General features: G+C 43.8%; 1 protein-coding gene across 1 annotated transcript in view; it reads right to left on the bottom strand.

The window, feature by feature from the left end:
• Window positions 1–22,628, bottom strand: part of HERC2 (HECT and RLD domain containing E3 ubiquitin protein ligase 2) — a 3,346,202-nt gene that overhangs the window by 269,054 nt on the left and 3,054,520 nt on the right. The window contains 1 exon segment of the mRNA XM_033948978.1: window positions 3,645–3,842. Coding sequence (XP_033804869.1) covers window positions 3,645–3,842 — 198 coding nt within the window.

Genomic DNA, 22,628 nt, shown 5'->3' with positions numbered 1-22,628 from the left:
ATTCTGATTAAGCGATCAATCAAGGCAGTCTTATTTCAACTTAAAAATAACTTAAGGAAATATTTCTTAACAAGGAATTGTGGGTGCATAGAATATATACTACTCGTGTTTAAGCCCGTTAGATTAACGGGTGCTAGAATAGATGTGCAGACTTAATAGTTAAAAAATTTTACTGAAAACTTGCCGTGAGATCTTTAATATCCATTGTACGGTTGTTTTATTTTAAGTTTTTAGATTTATCCTATTTGTTGTTGCATGTTGTGGGCTTAATAAAATATTTGGTGTCCCATTTTTTCAGCAGATCTGTGTGCCACTGGGGCATGTAGGTACAGTTTAAAAATTGAAAGTTTCTGAAAAATATCTTATTTTTGTGATATCAGTCTCTCCCGAAACACTTATTTTATTCAAAAATGCTCTACCCTCCCCAACTAACTATGCATATAAACATGTAAACATGTAGACCAAAGCCTCAATTATCTAAAACCTACGTCAAATGAACATAACACTCATACTTCCCAGACAACATAAGAAACTCTGAGTAACTCAAGGGTGTAAAGCAGTGGTTCCCAAACCTGTCCTGGGGGACCCCCAGCCAGTTAGGTTTTCAAGATATCCCTAATGAATATGCATGAGAGAGATTTGCATACCTGTCACTTCCATTATATGCAAATCTCTCTCATGCATATTCATTAGGGATATCTTGAAAACCTGACTGGCTGGGGGTCCCCCAGGACAGGTTTGGGAACCACTGGTGTAAAGGAATGCTTGGGTCTGTCTCATTGGCTGCTGTATGTCTGTCTGTGTTTTTTTTGCTGTCTGTCTCCTTGGCTGCTGTATGTCTGCCTCTTTTTTTTCCGTCTTTCTCTTTGGCTGCTGTTTGGTTGTCTGGGTTGTTTTTTTTTTTTTTTTTCTGTCTGTCTTCTTGGCCACTTTCTGTATTTCGTAATTTTGGTCTCTCTCCTTGTCTTTGTTTTGGTGTCTGTCTCCTTGGCTGCTGTATGTGTGGGGGTTTTTCCCTGTGTGTCTCTCTCTCATTGTCCACTGGGTTTTTTTTTTCCCCTTTAAATCTGTCTCTCTAGCCCCCGTGTCCTGTGTGTGTCGTTGACTGCCACCTTCTGTCTATCTCCTTGACCACTGTTGTCCTTCTGTGTATTGGTTTTTTTTTTGTATGTCGCTCTTTCCTTGTCCCCTGTTTATTTTTTTTTCCTTTCAATCTGTCTCTCTAGCCCCCTGTCCTTCTGTGTATGGTTATTTTTGTGTGTGTGTCGCTCTCTCCTTGTACCCTGTTTATTTATTTTTCTTTCAGTCTGTCTCTCTAGCCCCCTGTCCTTCTGTGTGTCTATTTTTTCTGTGTGTCTCTCTCTCCTTGTCCACTTTATTATTATTTTTCTTTCAATCTGACTCTCTAGCCCCCTGTCCTTCTGTGTGTTTTTGTTTTTACTGTCACCTTTTGTCTATCTCTTTGGCCGCTGTCTGTATTTCTTTATTTTGGTATCTCTTCTTGCCCGCTGTATGTCTGTCTGTTTTTGTTTTGGTGTCTGTCTCTTTGGCTGTTGTATGTGTGTCTGTTTTTTTTATTTTCTGTGTGTGTCTCTCTCCTTGTCCACTGTTTTTTTTTTCTTTCAATCCGTCTCTCTAGCCCCCTGTCCTTCTGTATGTGTCTTTGTCTGCCATCTATCTGTGTTTGAGTGTTTGTGTGACATATTTCTGTCAGTATGTCAATATTAAGGTTGGTTTTTGTTTTTTTTTTCTTTCAATGTTTCTCCCTGGCCCCCTGTCCTTTTGTGTGTGTGTGTGGAGATGTCAGGGGGATGTCATGTGTGTATAGATATCAGGGCCTGTTGGGGGAATATGCCCCTTCTCTCACCTATCTTTTTTTTATATATAATCACGAAAGTTGCACAGAGTAAGCCTTTTGAAGTAAAAAGTATTCAATCAGCACAGAGTGACTTGTGTAGGGTAAACCGCCACTTGACACTCGTTTGAAAGCGAAAGTTCGCGCTCCGAATGTGCCCTCGCACAAAATTGTTATGCCGACCGTAGAACGCACCTGCTATTACCCGGATGGGATCATGAAACTTGCTTGTGCTTTGCAATAACAGGAGGTGGAGGCACACGTGCTGCTGGGTACATCCCCGTTGAAGCAGAAGGCTTAATTGGATCACTTTAACAACGGCTCCCTTAGTTCCTTTGCAGAAGCTCATGCAATGGATTCAAACCACACTCATGGAAGGTCAATTCGCATTGCCCTTCAGAACTCCCCCACCTCTGCTAACCCGCACCCCGGTCTGTCCCACAGGATGCCCCTGGCAATCCCGGCCCACAATAGCCGGCCCGGACCCAAGGCAGAGAGACACCGGAACACCAACAATGCAACAGGTACTCTAATGATGCTGGATGGAGTGAAAAAGTTGGAAATAGGAAAGGTAAAAGGAGAAATGGGAATATGGGTAGGTAAAAAGAAGGGAGAAAGGCTATTGCTGGACAGGGGGGGAGGTAAAAAGAAGGGAGAAGGGCTAATGCTGGACAGGGGGAGAGACAGAAAGAAAGACAGAAAGAAAGGAGGGCAGGGAGAGAGAAAGAAAGATAGACATACAAAAAGAAAAAAATGGCTAAGTCTACACATCTATTCTAGCACCCGTTAATGTAACGGACTACAAAAATAGTATTAAAATAAAAGGAAAAGGTACAAGAGAAAACATCCGGGAAGTTGGGTTATCTGGAATAAGCCTCTTTTAAAATGTCAAAAGCGTGTAACCTGTACTGTGGCTGCCATCTAACCAAGCAATGAAAATAATCTAAGACTCTGGTTTTTATCTGATCATAAGGTAGAACACAATCTATTAATTTGTAAATATTTGTCACAATGGATTTAAACTAGGAAACAAATAAAATTTGTAATGGAGACTTTCTTGAGTGAGATTTTTCTTATTCACACTTGATTAGTTTATTTCCTTTTTGTATAAATACAGGTAAAATTTGGGCTCACAACTATTTTAAAATTTCATAACAAAATTCATCAGCGCATTTCAAGTGATATTCATTTTGAATTTCTGGAATATGGAATCTACTAAAGTTATACAAAACCCATGTGTTACTCCTTTCACTTACCACTGCAATCTGCATCTAAATTCTCACTGATATTCTAGCATTCTATAACCATCCTCCATATTCCATAAAGCTAAACACATGGTTACACGTAACTAGAAGAGTTATGAACGACTGAATTACCCTTTCTGGTGGGCAAACCTATGTTCCAGTTACAAGTATGAAAGAATGAATGCGGAATGTTTGGGAAATAGTAATGCATTCAAAATGATGTGGAGCCCATTGACTACATTTATGAAGTCACAATAACTGTCATGTATCTTTCCTTTTATTTGACTTCCTTACACATCCAGGGTGGATGGGTGGGTTGAGGGGAATGTATAATTGTTTGCCATACTTAATTATCTATATTATTGAAATTAAATATGTACTTCTATTAATTATGGGTGGGGGGTGGAGAAAATGATTGTTTTTTGAATTATTTGTGTATTTAAAGTGCGTTCTGTGTAGTGTTTATGTTTAAATTCATTTGAAAATTAATAATAATTTATAAAAAAAAAAAAAAGGAAAGAAAAGCTAAACACATCAGTAAGTACCTTTCCTTGTGATATAAGAATTCCTCGTAGAGTATCAAATCCAATTGAAGGTCCCTGTCCAGTCTCATCAAGATGTCCCTCCAGGTCAAACATAGGAATGCATGGACAAAATAATTCAGAAATATAATGCAACAGTAACAGTCTATTCCTCAATCCAATTATTGGTATTTCTTGTAGATGGTTATATTCCATGGGAACCTATAAAAAATTAGCTGTACTGAGACATTTCAAACCATCAACATAAAACAATATTTTAGGTGAAAAATAATCTAGTAGGTAGAGCGAAGAACAATAAACCAGGAAAACTAGGTTTCAAATTCCACATTTCCCACTGCACTCATTGTTACCTTCAGGAAGTCAGTTGGTCTTCTGTTGCTGTAAGTAACAATATACATTGAAGGCTCTATAGTAAAGGGAATTATTGTAACTGGATCATAATAATGCTATAAGTCACTTTAACCTTTACTGGAAAAGGTGGCTAAACAATCTAAATTTACTTTTCTTTCCATACATAAATAAGAGAAAACTCAAGACCCATCACTAAGGGATAAAGGAGCCATACAGATAGAGATTAGGTACTTCCTATTCATATCTTTTCTAATAGACAGAAGTCTCATTCTGGACAAATGGGTATCATGTACTTATCACACAGGCTATATGCTGGAAATGAAGATGGAAAGCTGACAGGATTGACGGTCAGTCTAGAGGAGGTGTGTAGGCAGATTGATAGGCTTAAGAGCGATAAATCCCCGGGACTGGATGGCATCCATCCGAAGGTCATCAAGGAACTGAAAGGGACCATAGCAGAACTGCTTCAACTAATAGCCAATCTGTCAATCAAATCGGGAAAGATTCCAGAAGACTGGAAGGTGGCGAATGTTACGCCGATCTTCAAGAAAGGTTCGAGGGGAGATCTTGTAAACTACAGACCTGTGAGTCTGACCTTGGTACCGGGAAAGATGGTAGAGTCACTAATAAAGGACAGCATCATTGATCACTTTGACAGACACGGGCTGATGAGGACCAGTCAGCATGGTTTTAGCAAAGGCAGATCATGTTTGACAAACTTGCTGCACTTCTTTGAGGGAGTAAAAAGACAGATAGACAAGGGCGATCCGGTCGACATTGTATATCTGGATTTTCAGAAGGCATTTGACAAGGTTCCACATGAACGACTACTTCGGAAAATTGCGAGCCTGGAATCGAGGGTGAAATACTCACGTGGATTAAAAACTGGCTGGAGCAAAGGAAACAGAGAGTGGGGGTAAATGGCCAATATTTGGACCGGAAGAGTGTCACCAGTGGGGTACTGCAGGGCTCGGTGCTTGGACCTGTGCTCTACAACATCTTTATAAACGATCTGGACATTGGTACGACGAGTGAGGTGATTAAATTTGCGGACGATACGAAGTTGTTCAGAATAGTGAAGACACAGGGGGATTGCAAAGACCTGTAACGTGACATAATCAGGCTCAAGGAATGGGCGTCGACATGGCAGATGAAGTTCAACGTGGATAAGTGTAAAGTGTTGCATGTTGGTAACAAAAATCTCATGCATGAATACAGGATTTCCGGGGCGGTACTTGGAGAGACCTCCCAGGAAAGAGACTTGGGAGTTCTGATTGACAAGTCGATGAACCCTCTGCGCAATGTTCGGCGGCAGTGAAAAGGGCGAACAGAATGCTAGGAATGATAAAGAAGGGGATCACGAACAGATCAGAGAAGGTTATCATGCCGCTGTACTCGGCCATGGTGCGCCCTCACCTGGAGTACTGGGTCCAGCACTGGTCGTCGTACATGAAGAAGGACATGGTACTACTTGAAAGAGTCCAGGGGAGAGCGATTAAGATGGTTAAGGAGCTGGAGAAGTTGCCGTACAGTGAAATATTAGAGAAACTGGGCCTTTTCTCCCTTGAACAGAGGAGATTGAGAGGGGACATGATCGAAACATTCAAGGTACTGAAGGGAATAGACAGTAGATAAAGACAGATTGTTCACCCTCTCCAAGGTAGGGAGAACGAGAGGGCACTTTCTAAAATTGAAAGGGGATAGATTCCGTACGATCCAGAGAGTGATAGAAAACTGGAACGCTCTTCTGGAGTTTGTCATAAGGGAAAACACCCTCCAGGGATTCAAGATAAGGAAGACAAGTTCCTGCTGAACCAGAGCGTACTCATGTAGGGCTAGTCTCAGTTAGGGCACTGGTCTTTGACCAGAGGGCCGCCTTGTGAGCGGACTGCTGGGCATGATGGACCACTGGTCTGAACCAGCAGCAGCAATTCTTATGTTCATATGCCAGTCTGGAGCCACCAGAATGGAAGATTAAGTTTCCATCTTCGATAATCTTCTTTCTGTTAGTTCCTGGAGGATTCAGTACGATAGGTGTTCAATTCCTTCCCGCAATCCAGGAGTTACAGAAATCCTGAGCACATGCTCCTCCCATCTTAGAGAGACAGTGAGAGCCTCCTGCAGTTCAGTTCTAAAGCCAAGCAACATACCTGAACAAATCCATGACAAGGAAAGGGATACTGGGGAAGCGCCCCAGCAATATAAACAATTTCTGAACTGGTCTGCTCTGCAAAACATGAAAATAAGCAATAATCTGGCTCAGAGGCAGCACAGAAAACCACTTAGGAACAATGTAAAACTAATCTGCTGTGTGCAACACCCACCCACATAAAACAGCCTTCAACAATATGTTTACTCAAAGAAGAGCAAACTCCCCAAAGGATCCATCTACTGGCTGGAAGATCTTCAAACCTGTAAGGAGAATAGCTGAGGCAGAAAAAAGGCAATTCAGAACAACTGAGCTTACACATAGAGGGTGAGCCATAATGAATCCTCCAGGGACTAACAGAAAGAAGATTATCGAAGGTGCGTACCTAGTCTTCCATTTAGTTACGTTTCTTCCAGATTCAGTATGCTAGGTGATGTACCAAAGCAATGGCAGTGTCTAGAGAGGGACAGAAGAGCCTACCTGCAGCACTAAGGTCCCAAAAGTGGCATCAAAGCGAGCTGCCACATCCACCTGGTAAAATCGGGTAAAGGTATGAAGAGAGGACCAAGTAGCCACCCTGCAAATTTCATCTGGATGAATTGCACAAGATTCAGCCCATGAAGCAGTAACACTTCTAGTTGACTGGGCCTTAAAGAAAGATGGCGGCTGCTTGCCATGGCTGTTATGACGCGGAAATGACCATACAAATCCATCAAGCGATCAAGGTCACCACACCAGCAAACCACATCAAGGTGGAGCATTGAGGACAAAGAGATGATCAGACAGCCGAAAATCATTAGTCTTCTCCAAATAGTGGAGCAAGACTCTCTTGCCATCCAGCTTGTACAAAATCTGATCCTTTCGCTCAAGAGCCTGCAAAATGAAACATAGGCAAACAAACCTCCTAGTTGACATGGAAAGCAGAAACCACCTTCGGTAGAAAGGAAGGAACAGTACGGAGAATAATTCCCACGTCTGTGATTTGCAGAAACCGTTCCCTGCACGAAAGAGCTAGAAGCTCCAAAATATGCCGTGCCGAGACAATGGCGACCAGAAAGACAGCCTTGATTGTTAGATCAAAAAAAGTAACATCCTTTAATGGCTTGATAGGGGCTTCCACAAAATCCTGTAGAATGATGTTAAGATTCCATGAAGGGAAAGGATGACGCAAGGGAGGCTGCAAACAAAGCACTCCTCCTCAGAAACTGGGTAACATCTGGATGAACAGTAAGCAAACTAGAGCCCCTGTATGCCCTGAATCACAAAAGTCCAGCTATCTGAACTTTAAGGGAGGCCACCGCTAAACCCTTATCTAAACCTGCCTGAAGAAAGGCCAGGAACAGTGAAATGGGAGCCCACTCAGGCTCCATGTGGTCCTTATCACACTACTGTTGGAAAGCTTTTTAGGCTGGAGGGACTCTACAGCTCAGAAGACCCATTCCTGACTACTGATTACCCCACGGGAGAGAGGCACATTGAGGAACAGGTCAGGGAACTTGAGAAGTTCATCGAGGACGCCTACAGAAGAGCAGAAGAACAGGAATCCGAGCAACACACATACACGGAGGATGCACGAAGCGGAGGACACGAACTATCCGGCACCATGGAAGAAGGATCCCAGGGAGAGCACTCGCAGGAAGAAGAGGCAGGAACCTACCAGCACCTAGAGAGAGAAGAAATGAGATCCACCATGGACACTGATCTGCGACCACAGCGGAGACTGAAAGAAGGGAAATCTGCAATCCTGGTGGGAGACTCGATCTTGAGACAGGTGGACAGTCACATAGCAGGAGGGAGAGAGGATCGGCTGGTGACCTGTCTCCCAGGAGCAAGAACCAAGGACATTACCAACAGAATTGACAGGATCCTGGAAGGAGCAGAGACAGAAGAGACGGCAGTTATTGTCCACGTCGGGATAAATGATGTCACCAGGAGAGACTACAGCAGGAAGGCACTCACCGAACAATTCAAGATCTTGGGAGGGAAGCTGAAGATGAGGACTCGGAGGATAGCGTTCTCGGAGATCCTACCAGTACTGAGGGCAGATGTGAAGAGGCAGACGGAACTACAATCAATCAATGCATGGCTGAGGAGATGGTGTGAGGAAGAGGGATTTCACTTCGTGAGGAACTGGACGACGTTCTGGGGCAAGAACAAGCTCTACAGGAAAGATGGACTACACCTGAGCATGGCGGGAACTAGACTACTAGCAGGCAACGTCAAGAGAGGAATAGAGCAAGCTTTAAACTGAGAGGAAGGGGAAGCCGACAGTCGACCAGGTGTTGATGATTCGGAAGACAGTATCCGATACTGAGTGGGAAAAGTGCTGGGAAGATACCATGTACGTCAAGCAAGCAACGGAATACCGAAGGAGCCAGACAAATCAGGAAAGGGACAGGAGAAATCTACTACATGGGGAAGAAAATAAGGGCCAAGGAGAAGGGAATGAATGTAAAGAGGAAAAATACCACGCACCACAGGGGGAGGACAAGAGAGACAATAAGCAAAAGTCTGTAGAACGAAAAGAGGACGGATCAAATGATAAATTGCAAGGGAAAATAACAAGAAAACAAAACTATCGAGACTTAAACTATATGTACACTAATGCAAGAAGCCTGGGGAACAAAATGGGAGAACTTGAAACCAGGGCCAAAGATGAAAATCTAGACATCATAGCAATCACGGAAACTTGGTGGAACGAGGACAACAAATGGGACACAGCACTACCAGGGTACAAGCTATAACGAAGAGACAGGATACACCAGAAAGGAGGAGGAATAGCACTTTATGTAAGGGACACCATTCAATCGACCGGAGTGGACACAGCAACAACAAATGGCCATTTGGAATCAATATGGGTTAAAATACCAGGAAGAAAGGAAACCGAACTAAAGATGGGACTGTACTACCGCCCACCCGGGCAATCAGAAGCAATGGATGAAGAACTGAGAGACGAGTTGAGGCGAGAATGTAAAAACGCAAACACCATAGTTATGGGAGATTTCAATTACCCGGGGATTGACTGGAGACATGGAGCTTCAAAATGTTCAAAGGAATCGGAGTTCCTAGAGGCTGTGCGGGACTGCTACTTGGAACAGCTTGTCAAGGAGCCAACGCGAGGGACAGCTATTCTGGATTTAATCCTCAATGGACTGGGAGGACCTGCCCAAGAAGTAGTAGGACCTTTAGGGAACAGTGACCACCACACTATCCAATTCAAAGTGGAACTAAGTATGCCAAAGGGGAGGAGAACCATTGTAACAACATTCAACTTCAGGAAAGGGAACTATGATGCCATGAGACAAATGGTAAAGAGAAAACTCAGGAACAGCTCCAGAAAGTCACAGACGGTAGACCAAGCCTGGACCTTATTCAAGGACACGGTGAACGAGGCACAAAACCGGTATATACCCAGATTTAGAAAAGGGTACAGAAAGAATCAAGCAAAAGACCCAGCATGGTTAACCAAAGAAGTTAAGAAGGTAGTAAGAGATAAGAAAATATCCTTCAGGATGTGGAAAAAGGACAAAACCTAGGAAAATTGGAAAGAGCACAGGAAGCACCAAAGAGAATGTCACCGCGCAGTCAGAAAAGCAAAGAGAGAGTATGAAGAGAGACTTGCAAAGGAGGCACGGAACTTTAAACCTTTCTTCCGATATGTGAAAGGGAAACAGCCGGCAAGGGAGGAGGTGGGACCCCTGGACGAGGGGGACAGGAAAGGAGTAGTAAAGGAGGAAAAAGAAGTAGCGGACAGATTAAACATGTTATTCTCGTCGGTCTTCACAAAGGAGGACACATCCAATGTACCAGAACCGGAAAAATTATTTAAGGGGGACCAAGAGGATAAACTATCGTGCATGGAGGTAAGCCTCGAAGATGTACTCAAACAGATAGACAAGCTAAAAACTGACAAATCTCCGGGCCCGGACAGAATCCACCCAAGAATACTAAAAGAACTTAGAGACGAAATAGCGGAGTTACTGCAGCAGATTTGCAACCTATCCTTAAAAACGGGGGTAATACCAGAGGACTGGAGGATAGCAAATGTTACACCTATCTTCAAGAAGGGATCCTGAGGCGACCCGGAGAATTACAGACTGGTCAGCTTAACCTCAGTTCCGGGGAAGATGGCTGAAGTGATAATTAAGGACAGTATCAATGAGCATATAGAAAGAAATAAGCTGATGAGAACAAGCCAGCATGGTTTCTGTACTGGAAGATCTTGCCAAACAAACCTGCTGCACTTCTTCGAAGGGATAAGCGGACATTTGGACAAAGGCAACCCCATAGACATAGTATACCTGGACTTCCAGAAAGCCTTTGACAAAGTACCTCACAAGCGCCTACTAAGGAAACTGTGGAACCACGGGGTGGAAGGAGACATACACAGATGGATCGGAAACTGGCTGGCGAACAGGAAGCAGAGGGTAGGAGTAAAGGGATACTATTCTGACTAGAAAGGGGTCACGAGTGGGATCCCACAGGGGTCGGTGCTGGGACCACTGCTATTCAATATATTTATTAATGACCTGGAAACAGGGACAAAGTGCGAAGTTGTTAAATTTGCAGATGACACGAAACTCTCCAGTAAGGTTAGATCTGTAGAGGAATGTAAAGAACTTCAAATGGACCTGAACAGACTGAGTGAGTGGACAAATAAATGGCAGATGAGCTTCAATGTAGAAAAATGTAAAGTTATGCACATAGGGAAAGGGAACCCGATGTACAACTACACAATGGGGGGGATGGTACTGGGGGAAGGCAACCTAGAAAAGGACTTGGGGGTTTTGGTAGATAGAACAATGAAGCCAACGGCACAGTGCGCTGCGGCCTCAAAAAAAGGCAAACAGAATGTTGGGCATTATCAAAAAAGGTATCACTACCAGAACCAAGGAAGTTATCCTCCCGCTGTATAGGGCAATGGTGCGACCGCATCTGGAGTACTGCGTTCAGTACTGGTCGCCGTACCTTAAGAAGGATATGGCGATTCTCGAGAGGGTCCAGAGGAGAGCGACAAAAATGATAAAGGGCATGGAAAACCTCTCATATGCTGAGAGGCTGGAGAATCTGGGGCTCTTCTCCCTGGAAAAGCGGAGAGTTAGAGGGGATATGATAGAAACTCATAAGATCATGAAGGGTATAGTGAAGGTAGAGAGGGACAGATTCTTCAGACTAGCAGGGGCAGCAAAAACTAGAGGGCACTCAAAAAAATTGAAGGGAGATAGGTTCAGAACAAATGCTAGGAAGTTCTTCTTCACGCAGAGGGTGGTGAACACCTGGAATACGCTGCCAGAGGAGGTGGTAGAGCAGAGTACGACTTTGGGGTTGAAAAGGGGATTGGATGAGTTCATGAAGGAAAAGGGGATCCAAGGGTACAAATAGAGGGTTACTATACAGTACAGAAGGCATGTAAAAGTAATAGAGTAGTAGAGTAATAGATCACTACAGGTCAATGACCTGGGGGGGCCACCGGGGGAGCGGACTGCTGGGCATGATGAACCTATGGTCTGACTCAGCAGAGGCAATGCTTATGTGCTTATGTGCTTTAAGCCATAGTTGAGGGTTTCTTGGACTTCAAATGCGTTGAGATGACCACATCTGAATAACCGCGCCCTCATCAAGGCTGAGCACTCAAGAGTAAGACCAAATCACTGTGGGTTCACCATGGGCACTGGACCCTACCCCTGACTGAGAAAATGTGATAAAGAGAAGAGCTGAAGAGGGAGTTTGAGCTTCCGGTCCCGCTGAAGGTGAATGAGATCCGTAAAGTTTAAAAAATAGTGAATTTGGGGTTTGGGGAGGTGGGAAACCTGAACCCTACCCTCCGAACCTCTCAAAAATTAGTTTAGAGTTTCACAGACCACTCCCGAAGTTCCCATATGAAATAATGGAGATGTACTCACAGTCCTCTGAAGTACCTGCTCTGTATTAGAGAATGACACGGGGAAAAAATTTGTCCCAGTCACTACCCCCGTCCCTGCAACCACCATCCCTGTCATTCATCTGTCGGAATCATTGATGCTGTCAAGGCTAACTCAATGCATCACATATTTTTCTGATGTTGAACAAAGTGAAAAGATGCACTGGTATCATATGACCCTACGTGCAGCAGGATATCAAAGTGTTGATACCTGAAGAAGTATTACGCTTCAGAATTGACAGCCTGCATCGAGAAATAATAGCATCGATGAAAGGCAGCCAGCGAGAGACTTGCTGCCTGAAATGCCCACAACGCTGTGGAAGATATCGATGTATGAAGAGGATGCACCAGTACTGGATGCTGCTAGCTGGTACTAAAGGTGCAGCAGGTGTCGAAGTGTGGTTGCCTCAATAGGCTATGTGCTTCAGAAATGACAGCCTGCATTATAAAAAGATGGTGCCAATTAGAGGCATGCATCACGAGACTCAATGCTAGATATGCCATGATGCTAGTTGATGTCAATGTCCACCAGTACCAACACAAATCGGTACCACAGAAAAGTCCAAGTTGCTGGAAATTTGACTCCAGGCCTAAGTTTTCCTAAAGAAAATATATATTGAGAAGAAAAACAATGGGTACTTTGTTGTTTTGGTTTTTTTTAAAGCCCTGGACTCAGAACCAACAGGAGAGGATGATACCAAGGCAGAATAAAAAGAAGACTGAAAAGCCTTCAATGCTGTTGGCAGGGGCAAAAGATTTAAAATATCCGAAAAGTCCGTTCACCAAGAAAATTAAATGAAAAGAAAAGTAACAGTAAAATATGAAGAAAATTGAAGCGGGAAGGCAACTCAAGGGAATGAATTTCACTCCACGGAAAATGAACAACTGATGACCTCGCAAGCCGGGCAGGAAGGCACTCACACATGTGATGTAGGCAGTCTCAAAGCTTTGCTAAAGTTTAAAGTGACAGTACACTTTACCACTGTCCATACTGGGCTCCTTGTGAGAATATGCTGGCTGCTTGGCTAAGGATAACACAGGTACACACCTGCGGAAAGGGGGGCACAAACTTTGGACACAGAATGGAAGGAGGAAGGGAGGGAGAGGGATGCATTGGAACATGGAACAAGGAGGACCCTCGTTCATAACTGCGGATCCAACTTAAGTTTGTAATCTGGGAACTGCCTGTAATAATAATAATAATATAAAGGACAAAAGGCCCTTACATGGCAGCTTTGACCTCTGCAGTGGTAGCTAAGGCTTTCAGGAGCCATTTTGAACTTAGGATTTTTAACGAGCAGGAGTGACTTAGGGATTGCTCCTGTTTGGATGGGATTTTTCTCTGGGGGAGGATTGGAAAAGCTACTGATGTGAGATCAGAATTAAATATTAGTATGTAAGAGGGAGATCGGAAGGGAGTTTGCCTTTTACAGAGGCACTTATAAGTACCTCAGGGCATGCTGACATTTACATATATTTTTCCATATCCAAATGCATTTCCCTTGTAATTGGGGAATGTTGTTGTCAGGTGCCATTGACTCGTGCTTGAGTCCTTAGCAACTTGATGAATTGTGGATCTAAAAAGAAATCGGTTTTGTGCTAGTCCGGAAAGGTCCTCCAGTGTTAACCCCATGGTTGTTTTCAACATGTCCAGCCATCTGATTGCATGTCACCCTCTTCGCTTGGTTCCTTCGATCTTCCCAAACATGATGTCCTTTTCCAGTGATCTCTCTCTTCTGATGGTGAGACCAAAATAAGACAGTTGTAACTTCATCATTTGGGCTTTGAGTTACATAGCCAATTTGATCTCTTTCAGAATAGATTTGTTAGTTCTTCTGGCGGTCCATGGAACACCTAAAATCCTTCTATAGCACCAAAGCACAAATGAGAATCTTCTTTCTGTCTTGTTTCTGTAGTGTCCAGTTTTCACATCCATAACTGACCACTGAGAAAATGAGTGTGTGGACAAATCTGATTTTCATTTGGAGTGTTACCCTCCTTGCCTCTGAGAGCCTTCATTGAAGAGCGACCAAGTGCTATTCTGTGGAGTATTTCCTTCCTGCTAATTCCTTCTTTGTTCACATAAGAGCCCCGGAGATTGAAATAAGTTACAACTTCTATTCTATTGCCTTTAAGCTTAAAATCTTCATCATTTTCCATGTTCATGTTCCAAATTTGCTTTTCTGAAGTGGTTTCACCATACAGATTAAACAGGTAAGCTGACCAGATGCATCCTTGCCTGATGCCACATTTTATTGGAAACCAATCAGTGTTGTCGTATTCAGTTATCGCTGCAGTTTTTTAATTTTTCATATATGCTCTCTATCAGCTGAATTATGTGTTTGGGTATTCCATTTGCACTAGAATTCCCCACAGTTTATTGTGATCCACACAGTCAAAAGCTTTGCTGTAGTCAATGAAGCAAAGGTATAGGGTTTTTTTTGGGGTAGTCTTTGCTCTTCTGCAATATCCATCTAACATTGGCAATAATGTCTCTTGTTCCTTGACCTTTTCTGAAACCAGCCTGCTCAACGTATGATTGGAGCCTTCATTGTATTATTTTCAGCAATATTTTGCTGGCATGTAGAATTAATGCAATTGTTCTGTAGTCGTTACAGTCCTTGGTGTCCCTTTCTTCGGTTATAGGTATGAACAGTGATCTTCTCCAATCGGTAGGCCATGTTTTTTCTTTCCAAATCTGTTGACACAGTCAAATGAGGACCATGATAGCACCTTCTGAGCCTGTTATTAATTCAACTGTAATATTGTCAATACCAGGTGACTTGTTTTTTGATAAAGCTTTAATCGCTGCTATGACTTCTTCTTTAAAATATCTGGTTCTTCAGCTTCCGTTGCCATTTCAATTTCCCCAATATTATCCTCATTGCCTTGTTTGTATAAATATTCCGTATATTATTTCTATCTCTTTCTAATGATTTCTGGATTATTCAATGGTGTCTTTAAGCTTTCTAAATCAAGGTTGGAATTTCTGCCGCAATCTCCTGAAAAGCTAATCTGGCTTTCAAATTTACATGTTCTGATTCAATTTTCTGACAAATATTCTTTGCCTGTCGAACTTGACGTTGAAACACCCAGGAAGCAATCTGCAGCAGCATACCCCTGGAGAGGGACTGCGGAAGGAGCCATGCTGGCCCAGGCCTCCAGAGGATAGGAAAGACTTGTCTGGAACGTGGCTGTCTGAGGAGTCCATCAAGCGAGCAAAGCGTACTGGAGATAGTGCAAGTACGCCCTTGCTCCAAGACACCACATCTATTGTGGCCATCATGGACCTCAATACTTGAAGATACTGTAGTTCCATGCCATGGAGCTGTCTTGTCTTGGAGACCAGAAATCTGAGAGCACAACTTCAGTCTGCGTGCCTCTGGACGATCGACACGGCCTGCTACAGTGTCAAACACCACACCCAAGTATGCCAGGGACTGTGCCAGTATCAAATAGCTCTTCCTGTAAGCCATAATCCCATTCTAGCTTCTCCAGGACCTGGATCACCCGGATCATCTGGTCCAGCATGTGCTGACTCTCAGAGAATGAGCAGGTTCTAATCAGCCGGTCGTCCAAGTAATAATAATAATAATACTTTATTTTTCTATACCGCCATAGTCAGACAACTTCTAGGCAGTTCACATCGAAAGAAGGCTGGACATTCAGTGAATTACAAATGCATGAGGGAGAATGTTACAGAAGAAAAGGGTAGTAAGGGGAGGAAAAGTGAGAGGGGGGTAAGGGGAGGGAAGTGAGAGGGGTTGCCTGTAAGATTGCTTCGGGTTTGTAGAGGGAAAAGCGTGGTGAGCGAAGATCGGTCTGTTTAGGTGATGAATTTGTCAAAAAGAGTAGTTTTGATTGATTTTCGGAAAGCGTTGTAGGGGTGGACCTGCAGCCCCATCTTCCGTAAGTGGGCTGCCATGACCACCATCAGAGCTGAAAATTGGCAATGATTCTCCAGAGCCTGAAACTGCAGGGTGGTGAGAAAATGGAATATGCAAGTAAGCCTCTGTAAGATCCAGAGAGGCTAGGAATTCTCCTGGGACCACTGCCCCTATGACCACATCACATTAGCTCCTGCAAAAGCGCGGGATTTGGAGCGCTGCTTTGATATGTGTAAGGTCTAGGATGGGCCTCCAATCATCGGAGCCTTTCTCTGGCACAATAAAGCATATGGAGTATCTGTCCCGAGCCCAAGTCCTTCGGGTGGTACCAGTTCTATGACCAGAATGTCCAACAAGAATTGTACAATGGCCTGCACCTTGACCACCTTCTCTGGGTGCTCCGCAGGAGCCCACAAATCAATCTGTCAGAAGTCAAGCAAATTCCAGCTTGAAGCCAGTCTGAATAATCTACAGAATCCACCAGTCAGACGTAAGTTGAATCCAGGCCTGCAGGATCACTGAAAGCCTGCCCTGCCTCGTTCCCAACCGAAATCTTTGCGAAGCGACTTGGCGGAGAAAAAAAAAAAGAAAGAAAGAAGCCTTCCAACACCTCCCTCCAGCTACCAGGTCCTGCCCTGCGTGCCCCACCAGCAGGTGCGGGAGCCATGATGCCGACAGCCTGCCCTGAGCGCTCCTGCCTCCTGCTCTGCAAGATCTCCCCCGAAGCCCTGAAAGGGCAAGCGGATAAGTATATGCATGTCTAGCCAACTTAAGTACTGGCATGTCTAAATAACATTTTAAGTATTTGCATGACTTAAGTACTGGCATGCCTGAATAACATTTTAAGTACTTGCATGACTCCAGCCAATCGGTTTTGCATGTCTCTAGTCAGCCTGGACAACTTAAGTACTGACTTAATTAGACAACACATTATATATCTGCTTGCCCCCAACTAACTCTAAGCTATACTAAGTTCTTGCTTGTCTGGTTAAACCAACAACTGAATTCCAATAAGTACTGACAGGGTCAGCCTTCTTCCAACTCCAATTCCATCTTTTTCACCAGCTCAGTGAGGGGTAGAGAAATCAACCCTCCCCACCCCCCATCTTCACAGAACATAGCTTGCCCCAAACCCACTCGATCAGCACGCTTCTAGTTCCTTTCTCTCTATCTCCTCCTCCTAAACACTGGGCCAACATGACCGACCCTACAGGAAAGCTTATTGCCCTCCTCCTTCTCTACTTGCTTGGCACAAGAAATTGGATCTCAAGAGCCTTAGCATTCTCATGGGATAGAACCTACTTCTCATGGGATAGAATCACTGGGCCTGAAAAATCACTTCACCCCCCTCGTGTCCTCCACGATTGCATGGAATCTGGCCCCTTCCCTATCTCCATGGTTAATGCCATCCGCCACTCCTCCAGACCATCGCACAAAAGAAAACGACTCCTAAAAAACTTTAAAACTACTTTACCTAAAAACTATCGTCCTATAGCCAATCTACCCTTAGTCTCTAAACTTACGGAAAAAATTATTCACTCACAACTAACAGATTTCTTCGAGAAAACCCATGTTCTTCATCCATGTCAAACCGGTTTTCGCTCTTCACACTCCACAGAACTATCTCTACTAGGACTTATGTCAACCATACACTACTACCATGATCATCAGAAATCTACTATTCTAATCTCTCTCGACCTGTCTGCAGCCTTTGACACTATCGATCATTCCCTTCTTCTCTCCAGATTAAAAGACTGCGGTATTACAGGTTGTGCCCTTCTTGGTTCATATCCTATTTTCACGAACGATGCTCCAAAGTTCAAGCAAAAAATGAAACTGCTTCCACCATACCACAAACATTCGGAATCCCACAAGGTTCAATCTTATCTCCTTTACTCTTCAACATATTTCTATCTCCGCTTCTTACTTTGGCGCAATCTATAGGATTTACAATCTACGCTTATGCCGACGACATACAACTCCTTCACCCAATCAATACTACTAACATTTTAGACATAACAGAAATAAATAATAAATTAAACATCATAAGTGACTGGTTATATTTAAACAAACTCTCACTTAATATTGATAAATCTTGCGGGCTTCTTCTTCCTATCAAAACATCTGAATCATTATTAGGAACAATCTCAATCAAATCTCTACCATTACAAATGCTAACTAAAATAAAACTCCTTGGTGTTATCTTCGATAGAGAGCTTTCTTTTCACGACCACATAAGTTCGATCGTAAAAATCTGCTTTTTAAACTTCGTATTAATTCGATCACTCTGTCCTATCCTAGATACTGACTCAATCAACATCTTGACTCATTCCCTAGTCATTTCCCACCTAGACTACTGTAACTCCCTCCTTAACGGACTCCCTCAAAAAGAACTACGACGACTGCAATTAATACAAAATTCTGCAATAAAATTAATATACATAAAAGGTAAATTTGAACATGTTACTCCTCTTCTTAAAGAGGCCCATTGGCTCCCCATCACTCATCGCATCACTTACAAAATCATCTTACTTTCCTTTAAAATTAAACTTTTCCATCAACCACTATTCCTTGATAAACTACTAATTCCACAATGTTCCCCTCGTACTTTAAGATCCACTGACCAAAAACTCCTTTTTATTCCTTCCTTAAAATAATTCTATTACACCTGAAAAACCAATTTTGCAGTAACTGCACCCACACTATGGAACTCTCTCCCACAATATTTACGGGACGAACAAAATCTAATCAAATTCAAGACTGGCTTAAAGACTTTCTTATTTCAAGATGCTTTCGATTGAACCTAAATCACTCTTTTTCATCTCTCAAGTCTTTCTCTGTTTTGTTTCTCTCTCTCCCTTTTTCTGCCTCTTACTGCGAGTAAGTACTTGCCTCAACAATGCTACCCTATCCCTCACGTTCTATCCCCTCCCCACTTCCTCCTTCTTTACTAAATTATGTAATTTCTCCCCTCCTTCCCTTATTTTCCTCACCTTCCAGTTTGTCTAGTCTATGTCATTTACGTTCACTTTATTTTATAACATTTTTAGCCTCTACAAAACATTGTTAACCGGCCAGACATTTGCTTGATGGTCGGGATATTAAAAACTAATAAACTTGGAAACTTGGTACAACGTGCTGAGACCTCACCACCTTCGGAACATCACACTATTTCCGGCGCTTATCTGAACATTCGTTTGGTTAGGAACAAAGCCCAATTGGTCAAAGACTGGCTCGAAGAAACCCACCTACATATCCTACTCTTAACTGAAACATGGCTAACTTTCGATCTGGATGCTATCAAAGGTGATCTACTACCTCCAAATTACAAAATTATTCCTCTCTCTCCTTCAATGATCACCTCAACTCTTTGATAAAAAAATGCTTTTTTTGTCTTCATATGTTGAGGAAAGTGAGATCCTGCTTTCATCATTCTCACTTTGTCGTCCTCATTCAATCTACCATCCTCTCTAGACTGGACTACTGCAATTCCATCTATATAAGCCTATCTAAGAAAAACCTCCATAGACTTCAGCTAATTCAGAACGCCGTGGCCAAGCTTATTTTCGCAAAAGGCAAGTTCGATCATGTCTCCCCACTCCTCTCCAAGCTTCACTGGCTCCCAGTATACTCCAGAGTCCTTTTTTTTTTTTTTTTGAAATATATTTTATTGAGCAAATCAAGAAAAAACACAGAACACAACAAAAGGCAGCCGTGCCAAAAGAGCAATAAGACATCACGGCAAACCCTAAGTACAAGGCATCAACTAAGAATACAACAGTCACACAGTGCCATAAAGAATCAAGTGCTCAGAAAAGATTTTACAAATATCACCCCAAAGATACCCAACCTACCCACTCAGCCCCCCCCCCATGTGGATGGCACAACAAGAAGAATGATGTCAGAAAAAACACAGGTATGTATGAGTGAGTGAGGAAACAAGCAACAAGCGCCAGAGAGCAGAATAGAATAGAAAGAAAGAGGTGCTGTCCCCCATATCCTATGAGTTAAGCAGTAAACTCCTAGAACGGTGCGGCAAAGCCGTCCAATAAGCCTCCCAAATCTCCTGGAAACAATCCCAACTACGGGGAACCTTACCGGACACAGCCCGGCGCTCCAGCAAGGCCAATTCAAAGAGTGAACGTTGCCATTGTACCACCGTTGGGATAGCCTGCTCCCGCCAGCACACTAAAATCGCCCGTTTGGCCAGTAAGAAAGCTTTCTGGACAAACAAACGGTGCCCTCTGGGCAGAGATCCCATCCCATCCAGGACATAAAAAAGAGCAATCAAAGGAGAACAAACTGGCAAATTCGGCAGGAACGAACGAAGATAAGACCAAACCCGAGACCAAAACCGCTGTATACAGGAGCAGGTCCAAAACATATGCCCCAACGTGGCTCCAGGAGAGGCACACTTAGGGCAAGTATCCTTGTCAGCGAAACCCGCTCGAAAGGCTCAAACTGGTGAAATGAAAGCTCTATGCAACAACTTATATTCCTGCTCCCAATGAATCATACTCCAAGAAACAGCCGCAATGCTGCCAAAACCATAGAAAAGCACATCCGGCGAGATGTCACTCTGCATGTCCTGGCTCTAGGCGCGTGCCAAGTGACCAGTCTGAGTATCAGGACACAAGGTCAGTAAGGTCGAGATATAATAGCTCAACTTAGGGGCCACCGGTTCCCATAAAGCCAGACACCGACCCAAGCGATCAGCACTGTGAGCTGTCACCCCCAATGTGTCTAGGCCGGAGATATAATGACGCACCTGAAAGTACCCGAACATATCAACAGTGTCAAGGTCGGATAAGGACTGAAGTTCCGAGGGGGTAAGCAGGCACCCCTGCTCATGTAGAAGGTCCCCCACTCTTTTAATGCCTCTGGCATACCAAATACTAAAAGTGCGAGTCTCCGAACCCGGAGTAAAATCCAGATTTCCTACCAAGGGAAGAAACGGTGTCTCACCAGAGTTCAAAGAAAACTTCCTACACAAGAGTTTCCATCCCCAGCGCATATAGGCCCAAACAACATGAGTCCATATAGGCAGGGGCAAACGGATAGAAGGAGCATGAAGGAGAATACAACTCCGCCACCGGTCCCAACAAATCCTTTTCTAGTGGATAATTTAGGGCAACCGAACTTTCAAGACACCAATCACGGAGAACCCTCAGCCCACAGGCCAAATTATAAAGCTGAAGATCAAGCAGACCAAATCCACCCATAGAGAGAGGTAACATTAACACATGAAGTGGTAGGCGAGGCCTTCTGCCACCCCACAAAAAGGTCCGCATCGCTTTATACAAAACATCCAAATCCCTACATTTCAGCCATAAGGGTAAGGTCTGTAGAAGATACAACCATCAAGGCACCAGCATCATATTATACAAATAGATATGCCCGGACAAAGAGAGAGGGAGTGCACCCCAAAGACGTAGGAGCTCAACCGTTTTTTTAAGTAAGGGCCCCATATTAGCCTCATACAACTGATTCAGAGCTGAAGGTACATAGACCCCTAAATATTTAACCTGGAGAGGTGTCGCTCTCAGTGGAAAAATAGGCCACACTGCATCGATATCAAGATGTAAAGCCATAGCCTCCGATTTAGAGACATTAAGCTTCAATCCAGAGAGCTCCCCAAAACTATGAAAGAGATCCAATAAAGGACCTAGAACCTTCTTCGGGTCTGTAAGGATAACCATAATGTCGTCAGCAAAAGCCATGCAGCGGATCGACGAGCCGCCCACTGCCACCCCTGAGAGATCCGGATGATGCCGAAGCCGGATCAATAAAGGCTCCAAAAAACAAAATGTATAAAAGTGGGGACAACGGGCAACCCTACCTAGTCCCCCTCTCCAGTCGAAATACTGAGGAGGGAAACCATTAACTAGCACCGCTGCCGCCGGGTTGGAATACAAGGTTCGTAAGGCCTGCATGAAGAACCCCGAGATCCCATATCTAGCCAATAACGGAAAAAGAAAGGCTCATTCGACCCGATCAAATGCCTTCTCCGAGTCAAAACTAATGACCAGAGAAGGAATTCGATGGTAGTCACAATGTACCATAGCCAACAAAAGTTTACATACATTATGTCCCGCCTGCCTGCCCGACACAAAACCGACCTGATCCTCCTGTCTCAAGGTGGGTAAATAAGGAGCCAGGCGGTCTGCTAACAATTTGGCCAGTATTTTTAAGTCCACATTAATAAGGGAAATAGGGCGGTAGGACTCGCCCAGGCTATGGTCCTTTCCCAGCTTAGGCAGAACTGTAATAAGAGCCTGATTAGCCAGCTCGGGAAAGGAGCCATGTTCAATGGCCTGATTAAAATAGCGACAAAGTGGGTCCACAATGTAGCCACTAAGAAGCCTGAAAAATTCACCACTGAACCCATCGGGTCCTGGAGATTTACCCAGGGGAAGCCTCTTCACAACACCTAGAACCTCTTCCCGAGAAATAGGGAGGTTCAAAACCTCACTAGCGGCAGCCGGCAAGATGGGTAATGCCAGAAAATTAAGGAAGTCCTCAATCAACTGAGCCTTATCCACGACCTCTGCCGTGTATAGTGTTTGATAATATTGAACAAAAAGGGCCTCCAGCTGCGATTGCTGAGTCACAAGCTGTCCCGGAGCAGAGCGCAGGGAAGAGATCAAAGTAGGACCTCTCCAACCCTTAGTCAAATTGGC

This window comes from Geotrypetes seraphini, chromosome 6 (genome assembly GCF_902459505.1).
Source record: "Geotrypetes seraphini chromosome 6, aGeoSer1.1, whole genome shotgun sequence".
In the NCBI taxonomy this organism is placed as follows: domain Eukaryota; kingdom Metazoa; phylum Chordata; class Amphibia; order Gymnophiona; family Dermophiidae; genus Geotrypetes; species Geotrypetes seraphini.
This window is presented reverse-complemented; position numbering and strand designations above follow the sequence as displayed.